The sequence below is a fragment of the Balearica regulorum genome, chromosome W (genome assembly GCF_011004875.1).
Source record: "Balearica regulorum gibbericeps isolate bBalReg1 chromosome W, bBalReg1.pri, whole genome shotgun sequence".
NCBI classification, from domain to species: domain Eukaryota; kingdom Metazoa; phylum Chordata; class Aves; order Gruiformes; family Gruidae; genus Balearica; species Balearica regulorum.
In genome coordinates this window covers 196,574-222,719 of record NC_046219.1, presented here as the reverse complement: position 1 = coordinate 222,719, position 26,146 = coordinate 196,574, and the positions used below count along the sequence as shown (strand labels likewise).

Here is a 26,146-nt window from a genome sequence, read left to right as displayed (position 1 = left end):
GTAGCTCATAGTTCAGAGTGTCTTAGAAACAGAGGTAAGTAGTAGATGGTCTCAGGAAAAAAAGAATGCATTAAAAACTTAATTCTTAAATATGGAAAGCATAAGCCTTTTAGCTTATTTTTCTAAGATGGAAGAAAGCAAAGCAGAATTTAAAAAGGAATTACAAGGTATTTGGAGGTGTCAACTCTGAAAGAACTTATTTTGTTTCTTTAGAAATAGGAAGGTCACTTTTTCCATGAACATTTGTGGCTCATTCTCTTCAAGCCACAGATATGTTGCTTTTTGTTAAGCTGGAAAAAATCTAAAAACATAGGATTACTACAGAGGTTATGCAAATAAGTGCCACTTGTTTACTCAGCCATCAGACTATTTGTTATCAGTGCTAGATCTGAAGAAAGACAGTCTCAGAAATTCAATGAATGAATTTTAAATAATATTTATGTAGTGCATTGCATAGCCAAACACTAGTTATCTAATTAATAATTTACTTTAAAGCCAAAATTGCCTCTCTGTCAGAGAAGGGCTTTTGAGGTGCAGGAGAGAAATGAGAGTACAATATTCTTGACAAATGTTTTTCTTTTTTTGTACTGGCTATCCAAATCTCTTGAACAATACTGATTCTGTGAAAATCCTTCTATATTTATAGGAAAAAACCCAATAACTTTCACTTCAAGAAAGGAAGAAAAAATATCCCTCCTAACCTATTGAAATTTTTTTCCTGCTTATGTGTTTAAACATGAGAGAAAATGAGTTTTCAAAAGATTAGTGCTTCTTTCCTCCAAGAAACTAATCAAAAGCTTTCCAAGCTGAAGATGCCTACCCAAACTAAATTAACCTATTTTAGTTAGCCCCAAAACATTATTCTTATAAGAACTGCTTCAGAAATACAGCTCCTTGAGATAGCTATTGATTTGTGACACTTCTTTAAGAAAATAACAGTGGAAGGCTTCTAGTTTGTCAGTTTCTGTTAAAAAAGTCTAAGTGTAATCTCTTCCACAATAGTATGTATATCTTTATCAGAATTAGGAATTATTGCAGAAAAGGATTTTCCCATATTTATTGCATATTTCACCACTGATTCAAGTAAAATATTTCAGAAGCTGTTTAATATAGATGTATTTTCTGTTGTACTGTAACTTTTGTTAGTTTTGATACTTAAAAAGATTGTTGTTTGTCAGCTCTCTTTTCCATACATAAACCATAAGCCGAACAATAAAACAAAGAGAGATTCCGCTTTCCAGAAGAAAAATGTAACTGGCCTACTTACTGGAATCAGGCATAATGCGAAGATCACCTTCTTTATAGTCATCTAAGAGTTGGTACATGTACAAGACAGGATCTTTCTCGTAGGTAATATAAAACCATGTGTTCATAATAGGAGCTCGAGCCAATATCATCCCCCTCCATTCATCTTTTGAGCCATCCTCTGTCTCAAACATGTGTTCCACAGCTTTGCCAATCATTGTATCTGCCAGGTGGGCATCGCTAATTCGAGATGAAGCTGAAATGGTAGCAGTTCATAAGTATGTCCATTCAAAAGTACAGAAATAAGTCTTTGTAAAAAATAATCTTTATCCAGATTCATGAATAAATTTGTTTGAAAGTTAGTCATTCACATACAAAACAAATACTATCCATTCCAGAGAGTTGAAGATCAAAGAACTGCAGAACTTGAAGAATTATTTTAACATGTTAACACTCTTATTGACATTTTCCATCATTGTACACCCCCCCCCAATTAATGAAACTATCATAATGCAAGGTAAAGGGAGACCAATATAGGCCACAGCAAAGAATAGTGTCTGTATTTTAAATATCTGTATTGTGGGGGGAGGGGAGGAAGAGAGGTTAAATCACAGAGCAGCTGTACAAAGTTATTAATGAAGGTGTTTGGTTTGGTTGCTCCTAACCCTGTTCTAGAGACTGCTACTGATCTCTTTGCAGTCAGGAAAACCAAGAACTTATTCCATTCAGAAATAAGTAATTACTAGGGTAAACTTTGAACTTTACAGTTTGGAAAAACCTGCAGTTTAACAATTCAGTGCTAATTATGAAAACCAATAAAGTCTTGTTACTAGTCAAGTTATTTCACTTAGAAAATGCTTTTTTTCCCCTCCATTTGTATTAATACCTAGGGAAAGTACATGAAAAAAACTCCAACTAAACAATTACTGTCAAACACACACAAGACAACATAGCCAGGACGTTTCTCAGCTGGCTCAGAGATTAAATTTTAATAGAAATATCAATGTTACATGTACATAAGCTTGTTAGGGATAAAACTCTAAACAAGAAAAAATACAGAATTTACTGCATACCATTTAAAGACAAAAAACAGCACTATGCTCTCTGGTATCATCAAATCTTTGTGAAATCAAGAAAAATTAAACAGAGCATTTAGATTATCTACCATATGATGAAAAGTAATTTAATAAAATTTAAATGTTTTGACAATACATGCGCATATAGGAAAAAACTTCTTACCAACTCTGTCTGGAAGGACTTCAAGTGCTGAAACTCTTTCATCTTTGTGCAGTTCTAGTCCATACACACAATCAAATCCATCATACTTTATAAGATAGAGGGAGGGATTTACAGGAACTTGATCAAGAACTGTGCCCTTCCACTGTGTTACAGGTCCGCTCCCTTCTTTCCAGCCATGCTGTATTCTGCAGCCTACAATGTTTCTTCGTGGCTGAGAAATAGGTTTGCTTGGTCCAACATTGTTTCTATGCTTTCTGTACACAGATACAAACATAACATTAAACAAGTACATACTCAAAATTCTACTTCAGACAAGAGTTGTATGCTTTAAGAAGGCAATATATTATTATATATTAATAAAGATACATTAAATTCTAACATGTACAGCTTAGTGCACCTTATTCAAATTAGAGTGTAAAGCATATTACATAGCACTGGAAAAAGAAAAAAAAAACACACTGAAAAGTAGTGGAACACTTTCAACATTTTGTATAAGGTTGCTTTCAGTTTCTAAAACTAGTTTGCTTAAGCCAAAATAACTATTTTAGCCATTGCTACATTGAACATCAAAAGTAAAACGCTTGTTAAAACCCTAAATCGGGTCTCAAAGAGCAATGTTACCTAACAGTATTATACTTTTGCTACTTTGTTGCTCTCTGCAGAACAGTAAACATAATTGGAAACATTAGTAGTGGTTAATTAAAATTCTTCAAAGCATTTGTTTTCCCTAACCTGTGTTGTCACCTGAAGGAAATTTCGCTTCCCTCAGCACTTACAGGTATCTTTGATTTCAAATGTTTTTAATGACACATGGTAGCGACAATATTCTTCTAACATTCCTTTTTAGTACAACACAAGAAAAATTATATGCAAAGGTCACAGCAATAGAAGAGAGACTCTTTAAAGCAAATAGATTAAATATACTTTTTACCCTTCCTCAGTTTTTTAATCCAACTTGCACTGTGAATATCAGTCATGTAGGCTATTTGACAGTTTCAACCCACTAAAACAGTTACACAACTTGTGAATACAGGTGAAGAAACATATGAACATTACAACAGTACGTTGATAATAAATGTATATTATCTTTATTTTAGCATGTTACAATATACATGTTCATTCCTAAAATGATATTTAGAAAGTTGTCTGATTAAAATTCTCATGAATGTTAGCTAATTTAAAAATAAATTTCTAGATTAGCTACCAGTTATAGTACACTTCATTTAAATGGCAATAAAATATACATATCACTAGCATGCTTAAAAACAACATGTAAAAAAAAAAAAAAAGAAAAATCAATTGCAGAAAACAACATCCATCCTTAGATTAGTGACACTGACCAAAGAGAAATGTCTCCAGGAACGATGAAAGCTCACAGAGCAACCCATGTATTTTAAAAAATATGATGGAAAACCCCTACATAATGAAGTTCAAATTGGTAACTACCTTTTAAAATGCAAAAAGCATTATAAATGCTGTTACACATCAAGCAGAAGCTAGGTATACTTGCAGTTCAAGTATTTCTTTGTCTGAAGGCTGTACTACTGGACTGCCACTCATTCTCATTTGTAGTGGTTCATATAGCAAGAAATATGATTTGCAAAAAAATAAATTGTGAAATAAAAACTATTTTTGCTTGCATCTGAACATGTAATAAGAAAAAACCCATAGGTTTCTAACTGACTACAAATAATAGTATCATAGAATGGTCAGCCTTTAAAGATCATCTAGTTCCAACCCTTCTACTGTGGGCAGGGACATCTTTCCTTAGACCAGATTGCTCAAAGCCCCATCCAACCTAACCTTGAACACTTCTCAATAATGGGGCATCCACAACTTCTCTGGGCAACCTGTTCCAGTGTTTCACCACCCTCATCATAAAAAATTTCTTCCTTATGTCCACTTTAAATCTACTCTCTTTCAGTTTAAAACCATTGCCCCATGTCCTATCACTACAGGCCCTGGTAAAAAGACTCTCTGTCTTTCTTATAAGCCCCCTTTATATATTAAAAAGCCGCAATAAGGTCTCCCCAGAGCCTTCTTTTCTCCAGGCTGAATAACCCCAAGTCTGTCAGCCTTTCTTCATAGGAGAGGTGCTCCAGCCCTCTGATCATTTTTGTGGCTTTCCTCTGGACCCACTCCAACAGGTCCATGTCTCTCCTGTACTGGGGGCCCCAAAAATGGACATAGGACTCCAGGTGGGGTCTCGCGAGAGCAGAGCAGAGGGGGAAAAATCACCTCCCTTGACCTGCTGGCCACACTTCCTTTTATGCAACCCAGGATACAATTTGCTTTCTGGGATACTAGCGCACATTGCTGGCTCATGTCCAATTTTTCATCAACCAGTATGCCCAAGTCCTTCTCTTCAGGGCTGCTCTCAATCCATTCATCCCCCAGTCTGTATTGATACCAGTGATTGCCCTGACGCAGGTGCAGGACCTTGTACTTGGCCTTGTTGAACTTCACGAGGCTCACATGCGCCCACTCCTCAAGCCTGTCAAGGTCCCTCTGAATGGCATCCCATCCCTCAGACGTGTCAGTCATACCACTCAGCTTGGTGTTGTCTGCAAAATTGCTGAGGGTGCACTCAATCCCACTATGTTGTTGATGAAGATATTGAACAGTAATGGTCCCAGTACAGACCCTTGAGGGACACCACTCATTACTGGTTTCCATTTGGAAATTGAGCCGTTGACTGAATGCAGCCATTAGCCAACTCTTTATTCATCTAACAGTTCATCTATGAAACCAGTCTCCAATTTAGAGGTAAGAATGTTGTGGGGGACCATATCAAAGGCCTTACAGAAGTCCAGGTAGATGACATTAGTAGCTCTTCCCTTATCCACTGATGCAGTCACTCCATCGTAGAAGGCTACTAAATTAGTCAGGCACAATTTACCCTTGGTGAAGCCATGTGGGCTGTGTCTAATTACCTCCCTGCCTTCCATATGTTTCGACATGTCTTCCCGGAGGATCTGCTCCATGATCTTACTGGGCACGGAGGTGAGGTTGACTGGTTGGTAGTTATGAGGTCCTCCTTATTACCCTTTATCAAAATGGATGTGATAATATAAAAATGGGTGTGTAATAATAGCTACCAGTATACTTTCATATAAGATAATTTCTTAAACCTCTTTTTATCTCAATAGTATGTTGTTTCTGTGATAAGCAGAGTAACACATAGGTACATAACCTTATGAGATGCTATAATGAGAAAGACCAAAATGTTTTGCTTCTGTTTTATTAGAATTATCTTTAAAAATCCACAAAATTTTGTTCTTAAAGGCTGGGATAACATTTCAATCCCCTAGACATTCAATATTTCAATTTCACTACATATATAAAACACACAGAGCCAGGAAAACCAGATAACACCAAGACCTAAAAATAGCTCCTGATACATCGGTATGCCCTTATTGTAAATAGCCCTTCAACTGCAGTAAGTTTCAGATCCTCTCATTTCACAGAAATAATAGAATCATTTAGGTTGGAAAAGACCTTTAAGACCATTGAGTCCAACCATAAACCTAACACTGCCAAGTCCACCACTAAACCATGTTCCTAAGCGCCACATCTACACGTCTTTTAAATATCTCCAGGGATGGTGACTCAACCACTTCCCTGGACAGCCTGTTCCAATGATTGATAATCCTTTTGGTAAAGAAATTTTTCCTAACATCCAATCTAAACCTTGGCGCAACTTGAGGCCGTTTCCTCTCGTCCTATCACTTCTTACCTGGGAAAAGAGACTGACACCCAAGTTGCAACAACCTCCTTTCAGGTAGTTGTAGAGAGCGATCAGCTCTCCCCTCAGTCTCCTTTTCCCCAAACTAAGCAACCGCAGTTCCCTCAGCCACTCCTCATAAGACTTGTTCTCTAGACCCTTCACCAGCTTTGTTGCCCTTCTTTGGACATACTCCAGCACCTCAATGTCTGTCTTGTAGTGAGGGGCCCAAAACAGAACACAGTATTTGAGGTGCAGCCTCACCAGCGCCGAGTACAGGAGGACAATCACTTCCCTAGTCCTGCTGGCCACACTATTCCTGATACAAGCCAGGATGCCATTGGCCTTCTTGGCCACCTGGGCACACTGCTGGCTCATATTCACCTGGATGTCAACCAACATCCCCTGGTCCTTTTCTGCCAGGCAGCCTTCCAGCTACTCTTCCCCAAGCCAGCATTTAGACTTGTCGAATCTCATACAGTTGGCCTCGGCCCATCGATCCAGCCTGTCCAGATCCCTCTGCAGAGCCTTTCTACCCTCAAGCAGATCAACACTCTCACAACACTTGGTGTGATCTGCAAACTTACTGAGGGCGTACTCAATCCCCTCTTCCAGATCATTGATAAAGATATTAAACAGAACTGGCCCCAATACTGAGCCCTGGGGAACACTGCTTGTGACTGGTCGCCAGCTGGATTTAACTGCATTCACCACAACTCTTTGGACCCGGCCATCCAGACAGTTTTTTACCCAGCAAAGAGTACACCCATCCAAGCCATGAGCAGCCAGTTTCTCCAGGAGAATGATGTGGGAAATGGTGTCAAAGGCTTTACCGAAGTCTAGGTAGGCAACATCCACAGCCTTTCCCTCATCCACTAAGCGGGTCACCTTGTCACAGAAGGAGATCAGGTTAGTCAAGCAGGACCTACTGTCCATAAACCCATGCTGACTGGGCCTGATCACCTGAGTGTCCTGTACGTGTTGCGTTATGGCACTCAAGATGATCTGCTCCATAACCTTCCCCGGCACCGAGGTCAGACTGACAGGCCTGTAGTTCCCCAGATCCTCCTTCCGGTCCTTCTTGTAGATGGGTGTTCCATTTGCTAACCTCCAGTCAACTGTACCCTCAGTACCCTTGGGTGGATCCCATCTGGCTCCATAGACCTGTGCGTGTCTCAGTTGTGTAGCAGGTTGCTAACCATTTCCCCTTGGATTATGGGGGCTTCATTCTGCTCCCTGTCTCTGTCTTCCAGCTCAGGGGGCTTGGCTCAGGGGGCATCCAATAAAGGATGGGGATTCTCCTTAGCCCTCCTTCTGTTGTTAATGTATTTATAGAAACATTTCTTATTGTCTTTTATGGCAGTAGCCAGGTTAAGTTCTAGTTGGGCTTTGGCCCTTCTAATTTTCTCCCTGCATAAGCTCACAACATCTTTGTAGTCCTCCTGAGTTGCCTGCCCCTTCTTCCAAAGACCATAAACTCTTTTTTTTCCTGAGTTCCAGCCAAAGCACTCTCTTCAGCCAGGCCAGTCGTCTTCCCCGCCGGCTCGTCTTTCAGCACATAGGGATGGCCTGCTCCTGAACCTTTAAGATTTCCTTCTTGAACAATGTCCAGCCTTCCTGGACTCCTTTGCCCTTCAGGACTGCCTCCCAAGGGACTCTGTCAACCAGGCCCCCAAACAGACCCAAGTCTGCCCTCCGGAAGTCCAAGGTAGCACTTCTGCTGACCACCCTCCTTACTTCCTTGAGAATCGAAAACTATCATTTTGTGATCGCTATGCCCAAGACAGCCTCCAATCATCACATCACCCACAAGTCCTTCTCTGTTTGCAAACAACAAGTCCAGCGGGGTGCCTTCCCTAGTTGGCTCACTCACCAGCTGTCTCAGGAAGTTATCTTCCACACACTCCAGGAATCGCCTAGACTGTTTCCTCTCCGCTGTATTGTATTTCCAGCAGATATCTGGTAAGTTGAAGTCCCCCATGAGAACAAGGGGGAGTTAGCGATCGTGAGATTTCTCCCAGCTGCTTATAGAATATTTCATCTGCCTCTTCATCCTGGTTGGGTGGTCTATAACAGACTCCCGCCACGATATCTGCCTTGTTGGTCTTTCCCCTGATTCTTACCCATAAACACTCAACCCTTTCATCACCATCATCAAGCTCTAAACAGTCAAAACACTCCCTAACATACAGGGCTACCCCACCGCCTCTCCTTCCTTGTCTATCCCTTCTGAAGAGTTTATAGCCGTCCATTGCAGCACTCCAGTTGTGTGAGTTGTCCCACCACGTTTCTGTGATGGCAACTATATCATAGTTTTCCAGCTGCACAATGGCTTCCAACTCCTCCTGTTTGTTGCCCATGTTGTGTACATTGGTGTAGATGCACTTCAGTTGGGCCATTGATCCTTCCACCTTTTTGGGTGGAGAAGCCCTAATTCCTATGTGACTGTTCTCAGGCGCTTCTGTGGTTTCTAACACATCAACAACCCTTGCGTCTTTGCTGCTGCATGGATCTCCATCCCTACCTCTACTGAGATCGCTAGGGTGCTGCGTGCATTAGTACAGGGAGATTTCAAATGTGCTCCAGTGAACTCAGCACATTGTGGAGTGGACCGAAGGACCTCGATAGCACACCGTCCCTCAAACATCGGCGTGCTGTCCTCAGGCTTATCTCTAGCGAGCCTGGTTTTATCCCTTTCCCCCTTCAAATCTAGTTTAAAGATCTTTCAATGAGCCCTGCTAACTCCTGTGCAAAGATCCTTTTCCCCCTTTGAGACAGGTGTACCCCATCTGTCGCCAGCAGGCCTGGTGTCATGTAGATTGACCCATGATCAAAAAAGCCAAAATTCTACCAGTGACACCAGGCTCGGAGCCAGGTATTGATCAGCTGGGTCTGCCTGTTTCTTCCCTCATCATTCTCTGCAACTGGAAGGATAGAGGAAAACACTACTTGTGCTCCTGATCTCTTAACCAGTCATCCCAAGGCCCTGAAGTCTCTCGATTGCCCTCGGACTTCTTGTTACAACTTCATTGCTGCCTACCTGAAAAATCAATAATGGATAATAATCCAAGGACCGTACCAGGGTAGGAAACTTTCTCTTCATATATTTTACCCAGGCCCCAGGGAGGCAGAAGACTTCCCTAAGAAGTGGGTCTGGTCTGCATATTGGGCCTTCTGTTCTCTTCAGAAGGGAGTCTCCTGTGACAATAACTCATCTTTTTTTCTTCATGGAGGTGGTTTTGACACAGTATATCAGCCAACTTAACCTTAGCGACACCTCCAACCTGGATGAACCGTCGTCCTCGTCATTGTTCAGTTCAACTTGCAGAGCCTCATAACTATTGTGCAAGGGCACCTGGGAAGGTGAGGTAGTCACAGAGGAGATGTGCCTGCTGCGCCAGGCAGGAACTTGTTGCCATTGCCCCCTATCCCTTAAGTCACCATGTTCAGCCAGGTGGAGAGAGGATAGGGAATCCTCCATATCGTGTCCTGTCTGCCTGAGAGGTCTCTCCCAGGGAAGGTAGGGCGCGGTTCCAGTAGTCTATCTCTCTCGCACTCCCTGATACTCCTCAACCTACTCATCTTTTCCCAGAGCTCTGTCACTAAACAGAGGAGTTCCTCTACCTGGGTGCACCTCCCACAGGTGTGCTCACTACTGCCATCCTGTACTGGCATAAGAGTAGAGCACACCCTGCAGCCTGATACCTGGATGTCAGCATGTTCCCATCAGAGCTCTGTCTGAGAAGTTGTGTCAGTCATCGTGGGTGCAGAGTTTAGAGTGCACATAGACTTCTGACGGGTGTATACCACTGTGTCCTGGTTGGGTCGGCAGTTACAGTGCCCTTCCTGCACATCCTTCTTGCGCTACGCCCTTGCTGATGCGCCATGCCATGTTTGCCCACCCTGGTCTCTAGCGCTCCCTAGGGGCTTCTTTTATAGGGGGGGTGGGGGCTTGGCCGGCATTGCTTCTGGCCCTGCCCAGGTCCTGTCAGTTGCTGTCCTGCAAGCTGCAGGCTCCTGGCGGCTCCCCCTGACGTTCCCCTGCTTCAGGAAACCCCGGCTGCGGATCATGCCGGCACCAGAGCCACTCGCCTTGGCAGCTGAGTGCTAGTTTCGGTTACACCATGTTTAAATCTCCTGCCATTGCTTCTGGCCCTGCCCAGGTCTCATCAGCTGCTGTCGTGGGAGCTGCAGGCTCCTGGCGGCTCTCGCGGCTCCCCAAGGCTCCCCTGGTTCAGGAACACCCCCTGTACACCTCAGCTGAGAGCTCTGCTGTGGATCGTGCCAGCACTGGAGCTGCTCGCCTCGGCGACTGAGTATTTATCTGGAAGGCATTAAGCTGATAAGTAAAATCTTGTTACATGAAAAAGTTTTATTAGCAGAACCAGATCATGGAAAGTTCAAGGAAATTTAAAAAATAGTACAAATGAAGCTGAGTAGCAATGGTCAGTACAATTTCTATATTTCATGGTGCCATGTAGAAAAGTTATTAAAAATAGAGCCCAAATTAGAATTTTGATCTTACTACAGACTGCCACTAGCAGGGGATCATATGATCACAGAATTGTTATAAACTATTTTTCCACAATATTCAGACTATATGAGGCACATTACTAGAGAGAAGTTTTGAAGTACTTTCTGTACTCCTTCAAAAGCCATCATTCAATTGTTAAATTTTCTTAGGATTACAAGTGCATTGGGTATATGTGGCAAGGTTTTGGTAGCGGACACACACAATCAGCGAGGCTAGTGGCACTTTTGTGAAAACAGAAAGGGCAAAAAAACACTGGACAGGCGGAGAAGGAGGGGGAAAAAAGTGGGGGAAAAAACAAAGTGTGAGAAACGGCAGAGGGAACGCCAAGTTCAGAAAAGGAGCTATTCCATGGTGCTAGAGCAGATATCCACACTGCAGCTTGTGTAGGATCCATGCTGGAGCAGTTAGATATTTCCTGAAGGAACTGTGGCCCATGGAGAACCCACAGAGAACACATGCCAGAGCATAGTTTTCCTAACAGGACTGTGTCCCCTGGAAGAGCCCATGCTGGAGCAGATTTTCCCGACAGGAACTGTAGCCTGTAGAGAACCCATGCCAGAGCAGGGGGAAAGTAAGTACAAGAGGGAAGGAGTGGTAGAGAGCAACCATTATGTACGGACTGTAAACTCCCTTCCCTGATTTCCCCTGCACCACCCTGGGGGGTGGGGGGTGGTAGAGGAGTCTGGAGTGAAGGAGTGAAGTTGAGCATAGGAAAGGGAGGAGGAAAGGTGTTGTTTTAATGTTTGTCTTCCTGTTTCTTACTACCTGAATCTATTTTAATTAATTGGCAATAAATTAATTTTTCCCAAGTTAAGTCTGTTTTGCCTGTGACAGTAACTGGTAAGCAATCTCCCTGTCTTTATCTTGACCCATGAGCTTTCTCATCCTATTTTCTCCCCCTGCCTCACAGAGGAGGAGGAGTGAGCAAGTGGATGGGAGCTTGGCCCATAGCCAAGTATAACCCACTGCAACAAGTTAGTTTAAAGTGTGATCAGAAATTCACAAGGGATAAGTACAGTGGATACAACCTCCACCTCGAAGTCCCTGAACTGCCAACTATGAGAAACCTGGAGAGCATAACTGTTTTGTGCACTCTTTCCTTACACACCAAGGGTAGAAAGGATGAGAGCCAAGAGACTACCAACTGATCTAACACAAATAGGGTCAGCTTCATATTCACAGAGATCATCACTACCCATTGACACTGACAGAGCACTCAGAACTGCCCTTTTGCAGCCGACCTATAACCGTGGGACCTCCTTCCAAAAGGGTCAGTGGTTAACTACCATTTTAGTTAAGAAGAGTTCAGAAGACTAATCCACACAGCTCATTTTATCACTTCCTGTTACTGGATCATGCCCTGTTCCATCCTATTGGCTCCTTCCTCCCCCATGAACTTCTCAACATAGTTTAGAATCTCCCCTATGGCCTTCAAGTGCCAGTAGACTTGTTCCTCTTTTTCTTTAAATGAGGAATGTAAAAGTCATCATAACTGAATCAATGACAAAGTATGCATTATTAATTCATGGTCTGCTGTAACAGCTCATAGTAGTAGCAGCATACATTTTTAAATAGTGATTCATTTCCCACTTGTTTGCTATAAACATGTCTACAGCACTACTTACTGTTCATTTCAAAAATGTAAGCAATGAATATCAAATAAAACCAACTCTATACTAGTCTCTGTCATTCTCAAAGAAGTCAGTGAGCAGCACACAAAGTCATCTTTGTTTGGTACAAAATAAAACCTTTACCAAACAATTCTTAAACGTTTAAACTAGGCTAAATTAACATAAAACTCAGTTGGGCACTTAAGTTAAATGCCTCAAAATCATGTGACTTAGGATCATGACTTATTATGCCCCATAAAAGTCTTTATGCTAAAAAATATAAACCTATTTAGTTATTTAAATAAGTGTATATCAACACAACAATAAAGACAAATCTAGCCACCCTCAAGTACAAAATGCAACCCACCTCTGATAGTCTTCCCATCATACACTCCTTTCTCTGAGCGGTTGAAAAAGAACAAGAGAAATTAAATTTTAACTCTACCTGTCTCTAGACAAATAAATGTTTATCTTTGCCTTGTAAGGAGATAGACAAGATTGAATAGTGAAGAGTTGGTGGAAGAAATTAGAGTAGTTTTACATCAGGTGTTGTGTCTGGGAAACAGTTAATACTAATTCAAATGTTAATCACAGAAGATATTTCTGACAAATTACTTTGGATTGATGCATGTTGTATATCACCACTATAGGATTTCATACCCAAAATATAACTAGCAGCATTTTAATAAATTTCACCTTTCCCCAGCTTATTTTAGAGTTCACCCACCAGAGATGCAGCCAGATGCAACATCTAGCTGTTAGACACTAAGGTCAACCATGTCTAAGCTATTACCTCTATCTTCTCACATTTACTCATAGCAGCATTTAGCTGCTACTATTTCAAAATGTAGTAGAGAGAATAATACATGCCATGAATGTATAGGATAAGCAAGTGTCCTTCACAGAAATAGCAGCTGCCTTATAGAAGTACTTCAGTATGTTCTTTATTTAAAGCAAAAAGGTGAAAAATCCTTTTCAAAAACTAAAGCTGTAATGAATTCTAGAGTACATATGCCCAATTTCTGGTTTGCATCCTCTTGTCTCTGAATTATAAATTACAGAATTGTCTTGACAGGATAATTTCTCTCAGAGTAACTTTCAAAATGATGTTTAGAACTCTGTCAATGATGCATTCTTTCCTGCTGTCCTCCCAAAAGAATTAAAGTCTGACTCTACACACATACACTGTCTGAATACTACTCCACATGATTTTCAAGAGCAAAATGACTGGAACAATACAGATACATTTCTAGAATGGTACTTCCTGTTATTGAGAACTATACTTTAGGAAAGATATTAGCAACTTACTTGTGGGAAGTTCTTTTCTTCATCATGTTCGCAGAGACTCCTGCATGACCTACAATATAAATGATGGAATTATTGAACAATAAAAGCATGTTTATATACAATGTCAAAAAGGTATCTTATAGAAAAGTTCTCTTTTTCAAGTAAAAAAAATTAAACACTTCATGTTGTGATTGATCATAGAGCTCCTACAATGGAAGGAGGCTCTGAGGAGACAGGCAAAGACTATGTACTCACGAAGCTAAAAGTGAAGTAGGGAGTGACTGATGACAGCTGTTACAAAAAGCCGAACTTATCTCAACACAAAGCAGATGGGAGGTAATCTTTGTTTTAGATAAATGGCTACAACAGTTGAGGGAATCAAATGGCTGTGTAACTGCCCTTGAGTTAATAATAATCATCGTCATCATCAAATACATACTTTTCTGAGTTAGCAAGGCCAGAATGGGAGGGTGTATATGTGGCTCAGACAAACTGAGTATAAAAACTCGGTATAGAGCCAAAATTGAGTATAAAGATTCAGTATAGCATATACAGTATAAAAACTGTACAACTAACAGAAAGAACTTTGACCAGAGCAACAGGCTTGAGCCTGTTTCAACCCACATATTCCTTCCCATTGACTAGGGATGCCCAGCACTGTGATGGAGATGGGTAATAAGACTCATATCTGAACTGTGATTTGACTGTATGTTGCAACTGCTATACTCTACTAAATGTAACTTGTACTTGTACTGTGATTTAAGTAAATTGCTGTATCATTCTGCTAAATCAAAGTCCCAAGTAATGTCAAATACCTTAAAAAGCCCTAAAAGTTGGTATTAAACATTAAACCCTCTACATATGGAATATCTAAAAGAACCCAGTCAGAGAGTGTTGGACACACATATGTTATCAATAAAAAAACCCCTCATGTATGTGTAGAAACATGTTCAGAATTTCATCTATGGATGTTTAAATTCACACCTACAGAGAAATACTTAACTGAGGTTTCTTTACAGATTGAAACAAATTCTTTAACTTTAAAATTATGTGCGTGTTCCCAGCATAGCTTTGGAATATGTATTTTGAAAATTAATTTTCATAATAGCAGTAGTGTCACACAAGCGTTACGTGCTGAAAGTGTGTGTTGGGTTTGCGTGGCAAGGTTTTGGTAGCGGGGGGGGGGGGGTCCTACAGGGATGGCTTCTGCAAGAAGTTGCTAGAAGCTTCCCCTATGTTCAATAGAGCCAATGACAGTCTGCTCTAAGATGGACTTGCAGCTGGCCAAGGCTGAGCCAATCAGCAACAGTGGTAGTGCCTTTGTGATAACATATTTAAGAAGGAAAAAAAATGATGCAGAACAAACAGCAGCCAGAGAGGAGTGAGAATATGTGAGAGAAACAACACTGCAGACACCAAGGTCAGTGCAGAAGGAGGGGCGGGAGGTGATCCAGGCACCGGAGCAGAGATCCCCCTGCAGCCCGTGGTGAAGACCATGGTGAGGCTGTACCCCCGCAGCCCATAGAGGATGATGGTGGAGCAGATATCCACCTGCAGGCCATGGAGGACCCCACACCGGAAGAGGTGGAGACACCTAAAGGAAGCTGTGACCCCGTGGGAAGCCTGCGCTGGAGAAAGCTCCTGGCATGACTTGTGGAGAGAGGAGCCCATGCCAGAGCAGGTTTGCTGGCAGGACTTGTGACCCAGTGGGGGACACACACTGGAACAGTCTGGTCCTGAAGGACTGCACCCTGTGGAAGGGACCCACGCTGGAGCAGTTTGTGAAGAAATGTACCCTGTGGGAAGGACTCACATTGGAGAAGTTTGTGGAGGCCTGTCTCCCATGGGAGGGACCTCATGCTGGAGCAGGGGAAGAGTGTGAGGAGTCCTCCCCCTGAGGAGGAAGGAGCAGCAGGGACAACGTGTGATGAACTGATTGCAACCCCCATTCCCCATCCCCCTGTGCCGCTGAGGGGGAGGAGGTAGAGAAACTGGGAGCAAAGTTAAGCCTGGGAAGAAAGGGGGGGGGAGGCATTTTAAGATTGGGTTTTATTTCTCATTACTCTGTTTTGCTTGGAAATAAATTAGACTAATTTTTTTCTAAGTTGAGTCTGTTTTGCCCATGATAATTGGTGAATGAGCTCTCCTTGTCCTTATCTTGACCCACGAGTCTTTTGTTATATTTTCTCTCCCCTGTCCAGTTGAGAAGGGGGAGTGATAGAGCAGCTTTGGTGATACCTGGCCTCTAGTCAGAGTCAACCCACCACAAACTGCAATTAACCTTAAAAGTTTTCATAAATATTTTAATCTTGGGATTTTCAGATGGAGAAATAAAGAGGACATATATCAAGTGACAGAAATAGCAGAATTAAAGTAAGACTACTGTGTTGGTTTTGCATCGCAAGGTTTTGGTAGCGGGGGGGCTACAGGGGTGGCTTCTGTGAGAAGCTGCTAGAAGCTTCCCCTGTGTCTGATAGAGCCAATGCCAGCCGGCTCCAAGGCCAAGCCAATCAGCACCTCTGTGATAACATATTTAAGAAAGAGAAAAACACTTAGAGAGCGCTTTTGCAGCCAGAGAGAGGAGTGAGAAGATGTAAGAACATCTGCAGACACCAAGGTCGGTGCAGAAGGAGGGGGAGGAGGTGCTCCAGGCGCCGGAGCAAGATTCCCCTGCAGCCCGTGGTGAAGACCATGGTGAAGCAGGCTGTCCCCCTGCAGCCCATGGAGGGAGGATGAGGGGGTGTAGCGATTCCACCTGCAGCCCGTGGAGGACCCCACGCCGGAGCAGGTGGAGACACCTGAAGGAGGCTGTGACCCCGTGGGAAGCCCACGCTGGAGCAAGCTCCTGGCAGGACCTGTGGATCCGTGGAGAGAGGAGCCCACGCCAGAGCAGGTTTGCTGACAGGACTTGTGACCCCGTGGGGGACCCACGCTGGAGCAGTCTGCTCCTGAAGGTCTGCACCCCGTGGAGGAGACTCACGTTGGAGAAGGTCGTGAAGGACTGTCTCCCGTGAGAGGGACCCCACGCTGGAACGGGGGAACGATGAGTCCTCCCCCTGAGGATGAAGAAGCGGCAGAAACACCGTGTGATGAACTGACCGTAACCCCCACTCCCCGTCCCCCTGTGCCGCTGGAGGGGGGGCGGAGGTTGAAGCCGGGAGTGAAGTTGAGCCCGGGAAGATGGGAGGGGTGGGGGGAGGTGTTTTTAAGATTTGGCTTTATTTCTCATTCCTCTACTCTGTTTTGCTTAGTAATAAATAAGATGAATTCCCTCTCTAAGTTCGGTCTGTTTTGCTCGTGATGATAATTAGAGAATGATCTCTCCCTGTCCTTATCTCGACCTGTAAGTTTTCTTTCATTGTACCTTTTCTCCCCTGTCTAATGAAAGAGGGGAGTGATAGAGCGGCTCTGGTGGGCACCTGGCCCTCAGCCAGGGTCAACCCACCACAACTACATACATCTTGTTTCCAATACTCAAACTTGTACTGAATCCATGGAAAGATGCATCTACAGTTTTAATAATAGCTGAAATTTTAAATTTTCAAAAATGAGGCCCTTCATGCAAATAGCTACAGTAAAGATCCTATTTGCAATTTTTGACTATTAAAAGACCAAGTAAATAGAACTACCCTTTGAACATGTTTATAAGAACTATCAGCTAGAAATTAAAATAGAATATATCACAAACAGTCTGAATAGAAACCCAAAATTTTGGGACTTGACTGCAACCACTAAATAAGCATTCTCATCATATAATTAGCCACCCCCCTAGTTATACAAGGAAAAAAGTTTAAAAACATACTTCTTCAAAAAAAAGAAGAAATCCGTTCTCACAAAGTAAAAGAACATGAACACACAGATGTCATGTTTTCAATTACTGGTTGATAAGACAAAGTCAGATTTAACTAAATCAGCTCAAGTAGTTAAAACACTATAGAAAAAACAAACATATATTCAGCAAGGTGTTTCAGCACAAAACTTGTTTTTTGTCCTCTGCTCAGAGACTCTGAATTTTATTATACAGTGCAATGCATTTAGCCTTCAAAAACAAAAGGAACTCTATAGGTACAGAGAAGGAAGATCTATTACAGAAACTGCAAAAACCACAAAGGAGAAGCTATGCACAGTACTGAGAATGAGAATCAGTAACTGCTCACCTTAGGCACCTCTTATTTTTGATAGGATTGAAGCTCTTCAGCCAGATATGTTTTCTCTCAAATTCACTTACATCCAAAATTTCTCAGCTATCCATACACAATTTCCATACATGAAATGACTAACAAATATTTACAACATTGAACTAAGAGTTTGAGAGATGTCCTGGTTTTCAGCTGGGATAGAGTTAATTTTCACCAGAAGCTGGGAAGGGACACAGCCAGGACAGGTGACCCAAACTAGCCAAAGGCGGTATTCTATACCATATAATGTCATGCTCAGCATATAAAGTAGACTAGCCGGGGAGGAGCAGTGGCTCCTGGTGGTTGGTGACCAAACTGAACTGTGTATCACCCACTTTGTATATTCTAAGTACTGTTGTTGTTCACTGTTGTGAACAGCACAATTTCTCACCACTCAAAGGTGATGCTCTGCAAGAACCCGAGCTGCCCCGCCTCCTGGCCAGCCCCCCAGTTATATATGGAACATGACGTCATATGGTATGGAATATCCCTTTGGTCAGTTTGGGTCAGCTGTCCTGGCTGTGTCCCCTCCCAGCTTCTTGGGCTCCCCCTGCCAAGCACCCAATACTTGGCAGGCCAGCATGAGAAGCTGAAAAGTCTTTGACTGCTTGGCAACAACTAAAACCACCACTGTGTTATCAGCATTATTCTCATCCTAAATCCAAAACACAGCACTATACCAGCTGCTAGGAAGAAAATTAACTCTGTCCCTGTTGAAACCAGGACACTAAAGTAGTTAAACATACAATATACCAAATGTCTCCATCTGATCCCCTTTCAGTCACAGGAAAACTGTCAGAGAATATCGGGACTCCAGGTACGTAATAATGCAAGTACAATTTAACACAGGTCAGACAGAAGCTTTATTAACTATTATCATAGTGAGAACATTCAGGCAGCATTTCCCCCTCTGCTCCCATGTTCTCTGCAGAGATGTCACTTATATACAGTTTCAAAGAAAGGAAGGATGTGAGGAAAATTGTTCTAATGTTAACAAAGTCAGGTGTGCATTCTTGGGAAGAATGGACTCCAGACAAACTTTTATATGTTAATAAGGCCTGGGAGGGAGGGACTCCTTAAGTAGCTTGTTAACTGCCACAATTGACACTATGGAGAGATGGCTCTTGGTGGAGCCTCTAGGAGTGGCACATCCAGTATTATCTTAGCTCAGAAATAGGGGTTGAAAACAATCACAGACTGCTAGCTTTTAGACGAAAGGAATTTCTCTTTTGTTAGGATATCTTAGCCAGACCTCTCAAATATTAAATATTAATAATTTTCCACCACACTAAGATGATGTCCGGGTAAAATGACCGTAGCATACCAGAGATGTCTCAAACTGCTTTTCCTCCTGTAAACATGGGATAGGGGCCGTGAAACAGAAACTATAGTATCAGGTTGAGATAATTAATTTGTAACCAAGGTATATAGGTAGTGAAGCTAATTGACCATGGCAATGTACAAGGCTGCTATGTTCCATGTACAGTCCCTACCAAACTGAACAATAGGCCCGGGAATATTAATCTTATGAAGTCGTTATGGACAGGTGCATCCACAACAATGATATTGCACATGTCTGTAAGAAGACGGTCATCCAGCGGACACGGGTGCGAGACCACTGATGACCACCAGAGACCCCTTGAAGACCACCGACTCAAATCACTGAGCATGTGTGACGGGGAGGAGAATATGGAAATGGATTCTAAGAAATGATTATCATAGGACTGCCTTTTCTGAGAAAGATGATGAATATGTATGTTTTGATCCTACATAACCTGTGTGTTGGTGATCACCTGGCATGCACTTTGGGTGGAGCTATCCCCCGTGCATCCAGCGCTGCAATAAAGAATGCCTGCCTTTTTTAACACTACATTGGTGTTATGAGGTTTATTCCTGGGTTTCAGTGATACTCCCATTCATTATTGTGGTGGGTTGACCTTGGCTGGAGGGCAGGTGCCCACCAAAGCCCCTCTATCACTCTCTCTCCTCAACTGGACAGGGGAGAGAAAATATAACAAAAGGCTCTTGGGTTGAGATAAGGACAGGGAGAGATCACTCAGCACTTAACATCAAGGGCAAAAGACTCAACTTGGGAAAATTAATTTAATTCATAACCAATCAAATCAGAGTAGAGTAATGAGAAATAAAACCTAAATCTTAAATCATCTTTCTCCTACTCCTCCTTTCTTCCCAGGCTTAACTTTACTCCCAGTTTTCTCTCCCTCGTCCCCCCAAGTGGCACAGGGGGATGGGGAATGGGGGTTGTGGTCAGTTCATCACACGTTGTTTCTGCCGCTCCTTCCTCCTCAGGGGGAGGACTCCTCACACTCTTCTCCTGCTCCAGCATGGGGTCCCTCCCACGGGAGACAGTCCCCCACGAACTTCTCCAATGTGATTCCTTCCCACAGGGTACAGTTTGTCACAAAATGCTCCAGTGTGGGTGTACTGGTTTCAGCTGAGAGAGAGCTAATTTTCTTTATAGTAGCTAGTATGGGGCTCTGTTTTAATTTGTGTTGGAAACAGTGTTGATAATATAGAGATGTTTTTGTTATATAGAGGTGCGTTTTGTTGTTGTTGAGCAGTGTTTACACAGAGTCAAGGCCTTTTCTGCTTCTCACACCGCCCTGCTAGTGGGATGACTGGGGGTGCACAAGAAGTTGGGAGGAGACACAGCCAGGACAGCTGACCCAAACTGACCAAAGGGATATTCCATACCATATGATGTCATGCTCAGCTTATAAGGGACTGGGGGAAGAGGAAGGACGGGGGGCAGCGGCATTCAGAGTGTCTTCCCACATTACGCGTGACAGAGCCCTGCTTTCCTGGAGATGGCTGAACACCTGCCTGCTGACAGGAAGTAGTGAATGAATTCCTTGTTTTGTTTTGCTTGTGTGCACGGCTTTTGCTTTACTTATTAAACTGTCTTCATCTCAACCAATGAGTTTTCTCACTTTCACTCTTCCGAGTAATGACAAGTGCTACTGTTCTAACTAGCACATTCCATGAAATTCCATGGTTTAGACATCATTCAAAATAAACTTTGTACAACTAAGTTGCCATGAATATAAAAACATTAGTTAATACTGAACAGAAAGAAAAAAACCCAAACAGATACACCAAGTGATTGGATTTGGTTTATGTTTCTTCGTAATAAGCAGCAAAGAGTTAAACTTTGATAGATCTGAGGAAGGATAAAATATTTATGGCTCAATGTCTTTTGACTACAAAATTAAATATTTTCCATAATAAACAGTCAACACAAACTCCCAAGTCCCATTCAAGAATGAAAGAATTAAGTATTTAATTGTCAGTTGGCCTGTGTTTTATGAGCCTGAATTAATTCTGCCTCATGTGTCCTTAAAATAGACTGTTAAATTCAACAGCAAAACTAGGAGCCATGTTTCTGAATTCTCACTTACTCTCACAGAGAAAGAAAAAGGGTAAGACAACACAGAAATAAAATAAACTTTCTTTGAGGGTTGTCCTGGTTTCGGCTGAGATACAGAGTTAATTTTCTTTCTAGTAGCTGGTATAGTGCTGTGTTTTGGATTTAGGATGAGAATAATGTTGATAACACACTGATGGTTTTAGTTGTTGCTAGGTAGTTGTTGTGTCTACACTAAGTTAAGGACTTTTCAGCTTCTCACGCCCTGCCAGGTACACAAGAAGCTGGGAGAGCATAGCCAGGACAGCTGACCCAGACTGGCCAAAGGGATATTCCCTACCATATAATGTCATGCTCCATATATAACAGAGGAAGCTAGCTGGGAGGCAGAATTGCTGCTCAGAAACAGACTGAGCATCGGATTTATTTTTTTTTCCTTCTGCATGTAGTAAGCAACTGCATTTGTGCATTACTTTTATTATTATTGTTGTTGTTATTCATTTCCTTTGTTATCCTATCAAACTGTCTTTATTTCAACCCACAAGGTTTTTTTTCAATTCTCTTCTTAATTCACAAGGGCAGTACATGTAACAGCTAGGAAGGACTGTAAAGGACCATGTCTTACACTTCTACAGCATAAAACAAGTGATCACTAGACTCAAAAAGACAAAATAATAAATGTAAACACAAGGGTAGTCACAACTTCTCTTACAGATAATTATATTAATGAAAAAAATTGGGCTTCACCTATATCGGGGAGAACTATGCACTAATTAGAAACACAGGCACAATGTCAAGCACAAAGCAGCTGGCTGATCTACTGAAACTATATCCTGGAAAGCTGTTCTAGAATTTAACAAAATCATTGAGGCTGCAGACACACACTCTACTGTTGTGAAAAAATAAGAAACAGATTTGGCTTCCATTTGTTTCTCAATCTCTGCGGTTATCCTTTATTTCTCAAGATAGAACTATTAAGTCTGTTTCCCAGTAGAGGTATAAAATCTGGATATAGTCAAATGTATTTTTCTCCTCTTTTAAATCTACTTTACAGCAAATCAAAGCCTTTCCTTTGTAGGCAGGCAGACAGGACTGAGGAAAAATAGCTTGTTCAAAGAAGCCACCACATCTAAGTCTTTACTACTGTTACAGCAAAATCAAATGTAACAAAGACTATTGCTGCTAAGGATGACCATTGTATAGTCCTACCCCTGTGTCAGTTAATGTATATCTAAACAATGTACTAATGAAGATGTGATTGTCAAGAGGTAGAAGCATAACTGATAAGTTGTTAGTTTGACCAGCAAGCCTTGAAGAATCATTAAGGATTGCCAAAAAAGAAAGAAACTAGGGGAAAGGTAATTCCAACAGGGGGAGATCACGACCACCGACCCATGGACCACCCACCCTAATTACACCACCTACTCAAAAGATAAAGGCGCAGAAAAGAACTGAGCATGCATTCTAATTTGCATGCTAGATGAAGAAATCTACACCAATCGTTTAATAGAATAACAATGCATATGTATTAGATTAATATGTTAATGTTTTATGTATAAATAACCACTGATTTGGAGCTTTGGGGTGCTGTCTTGGGACAGACACCCATATCTGCACACATATATAATAAAATACGAGGGGCAAATTGTGCCTGACAAACTTGGTGGCCTTCTATGACAGGGTGACAGCATTGGTGGATAAGGGAAGGGCAACTGATGTCATCTACCTGGCCTTGTGCAAGGCATTTGACACTGTCCCGCATGACATCCTTGTCTCTAAATGGGAGAGACATGGATTCGATGGATGGACAACTCGGTGGATCAGGAATTGGCTGGATGGTCGCACTCAAAGACTTGTGGTCAACGGCTCAATGTCCAAGTGGAGAACCGTGACGAGTGGTGTTCCTCAGGGGTCGGTACTGGGACCGGCACTGTTCAACATCTTTGTCGGCGACATGGACAGTGGGATTGAGTGCTCCCTCAGCAAGTTTGCCAACAACACCAAGCTGTGTGGTGCGGTCGACATGCTGGAAGGAAGGGATGCCACCCAGAGGGACCTTGACAGGCTGGAGAGGTGGCCCCCTGCAAACCACATGAAGTTCAACAAGGCCAAGTGGAAGATGCTGCACGTGGGTCGGCACAATCCCAAGCATGACTATAGGCTGGGCGAGGAATGGATTGAAAGCAGCCCTGAGGAGAAGGACTTGGGGGTATTGATTGATGAGAAGCTCAACATGAGCCGGCAGTGTGCGCTTGCAGCCCAGAAAGCCAACCGTGTCCTGGGCTGCATCAAAAGAGGCGTGACCAGCAGGTCGAGGGAGGTGATCCTGCCCCTCTACTCCGCTCTGGTGAGACCCCACCTGGAGTACTGCATCCAGCTCTGGGGGCCCCAGTACAAGAGAGACATGGAGCCGTTGGAGCGAGTCCAGAGGAGGGCCACGAAGCTGATCAGAGGGCTGGAGCACCTCTCCTCTGAGGACAGGCTGAGAGAGCTGGGATTGTTCAGCCTGGAGAAAAGAAGGCTCCAGGGAGATCTAATTGCAGCTTACCGGTACCTGAAGGGGCCTACAGGAAAGCTGGTGAGGGACTGTTTGTCAGGGAGTGTAGTGACAGGACAAGGGGTAATGGGTTCAAGCTGAAGCAGGGTCGATTTAGATTAGATGTTAGAAAGAAATTCTTTACTGTGAGAGTGGTGAGGCACTGGACCAAGTTGCCCAGAGAGGTTGTGGAAGCCCCATCCATGGAAGTGTTTAAGGCCAGGTTGGATGAGGCTTTGGGCAACGTGGCCTAGTGGAGGGTGTCCCTGCCCACAGCAGGGAGGTTGGAACTAGATGATCTTTGAGGTCCCTTCCAACCCAAACCGTTCTATGATTCTACGATTCTATAAAATACCTCTGCTCTGTGTGTATATTGACGTGTTGCACACTGGGTAAACAAACCCCCCAGGTTTGGGACAACAGTTTTTGGTGACCCAAATGGGACAGCGCCGACAGCCTTGCCCGGATTGTCTTGCTGTAGAGAAGTGGACCGACTGGACTCCAGCATGCATCGACCTGTTGATCGGGGACTCCATCGGCTCCTCTCCTGCGGTTGGGCGGTAAGTGACACAGTGGTGAAACACCACTCAAAAAGAGGTATTTCTTTAATAAGGGAAAAGTTCTAACCTCTGGGAAGTAGTTTGCATATGGGGGACGTAGGGTCCCATTTGAGCTCTGTATAAGACGCATCAATGGAAGATATGCAGCCGTAGCATAGTATCGTTTCCACACTTTGTTTTGGATAATGGAGACATCCCTCATTTTGGTATTTCTTTGTTAATGAAGGGAGACGTCCCTCATTTTGGTTAGTGTGTGAAACGTTGGATTAGGAAATTCTTTTTCGGTACCGAAATGGCCATTGCTACTTCCCAGGAGGCACTCCTTTGTTCTCCTTTAGGATGCATCCTGAAAAATTGGAATAAGTTTGAAGGGGACCTCATGACGAAAGAAAAATTTATACGGTATTGTAATCAATGCTGGCCACAGTATAAATTAGATGATGGTGAAAAATGGTCTGAAAATGGATCCATTAGGTATAATATCATATTATGATTAATGTTATTTTTTCAAAGGACTGAAAAATGGGATGAGATACTTTATGTGGATTTGTTCTTTGCTTTACAAAATGATTTGGAAGTTAGAAAAAATTGTGGACTTGTGGATTCTAAATATCAAAATGGCATTTGATTAAGAAAAAGGATAGTGATTCTTGTTGTACAAGTTGTAAAACAAAAAGAAAGGGATGTATAGCACTATTAAAACTGTAATGATTACTCATAATCCTAATTGGGGTGACATTCAAGCTCTTTTGGAATATTTGTTTAGTATAGAGGAAAGGAGAACAGCTGAAGAAAAAGCTAAAGGAGTAACCCAGGAAGATGGGGAAGTGTCTAACATGGATATCTATCTCCCAAGGGGGATCCCAGGTGGGATCCAAATATTGGTGGAGGGTTACAAAAAAAAAATAAGAGTACCAAAAATTTATCCTGTATGGTATCCAACATGGAATCCAGAAACTGCAGAATTGGGCAAGATTGTATGAAATACGACAGGGAGATAAGGAACCTCCATTTGTCTTTTATGAAAGATTATGTGAAGTAGCTCGGAAGTGGACTAACCTGGACCCTGAGGATGGAAATATTTCTAAACTTTTTAATGTATTGTTTATTGGTCAAGCAACATCCAACATTAGAAAGAAGTTACAGAAAATAGACAGTGTGGATGACATGACAATATCTCAATTGTTATCGATTGCTTATCGGGATTTAGAGGTAGAGGAGGAGGTCGTGGAAATACCGGAGAAAGCCTGTAGGAGTAAATTGGTGTGCCTATTTTAGACAAGAAGCGCACTGGAAAAAAGATTGTCCACAGAAAAAAGGAATGGAAACAGCTACCAGGGTATTGACAGAAAGAGGGCTAGATTGAAGGGGACCAGAGGAATCTATTAAAGTCTCCCCAGCCAATCCTCTGGTTCCAGTAAAGCTGGGGAATGAAATAATAGATTTTTTAATAGATAGTGGAGCAACTCACTCAGTACTTACTGATTGCAAGGGACCTTTAAGTAAAATTAAAACTAGTGTAATTGGTGCCACCGGGAAAAGATAATTTTTTACAACCGAGTGTACTATCGGAAACATTACGGTAACTCATTCATTTCTCTATATGCCTGAGTGCCACTTGCCACTGTTGGGATGAGATTTGTTATGTAAGTTAAATGCACAAATAACCTTTTCTGAAAATTTGGTACAGTTACAAATTCCCCCAGAAAACGCCTGGAAAGCACAGATGTGCCTGCTGACTCAAGGTGAAAAAGACAAAAATGCAGACATTCCTGAAGAAGTATTGGATGCTGCAATACCACTGCTATGGGCATCAGGGAAACCAGGAACTCCAATCAGAAATGAACT

General features: G+C 42.5%; 1 protein-coding gene and 1 long non-coding RNA gene across 6 annotated transcripts in view; one reads left to right on the top strand and one right to left on the bottom strand.

The window, feature by feature from the left end:
- The window catches only part of LOC142599267 (uncharacterized), a 675,914-nt gene that overhangs the window by 481,022 nt on the left and 168,746 nt on the right, over window positions 1–26,146 (top strand). The gene's annotated exons all lie outside the window — the stretch shown is intronic.
- The window catches only part of LOC142599196 (spindlin-Z-like), a 130,363-nt gene that overhangs the window by 4,470 nt on the left and 99,747 nt on the right, over window positions 1–26,146 (bottom strand). For all 5 annotated transcript variants that reach the window (XM_075739101.1, XM_075739097.1, XM_075739096.1 and 2 more), the window contains 3 exons: window positions 13,661–13,709; window positions 2,485–2,738; window positions 1,268–1,501 (listed from right to left, as the gene is read on the bottom strand). In XM_075739101.1, the coding sequence (XP_075595216.1) occupies window positions 1,268–1,501; window positions 2,485–2,738; window positions 13,661–13,686 (514 nt within the window). In that variant the 5' untranslated portion in view covers window positions 13,687–13,709. The remainder of the gene's footprint in view (window positions 1–1,267; window positions 1,502–2,484; window positions 2,739–13,660; window positions 13,710–26,146) is intronic.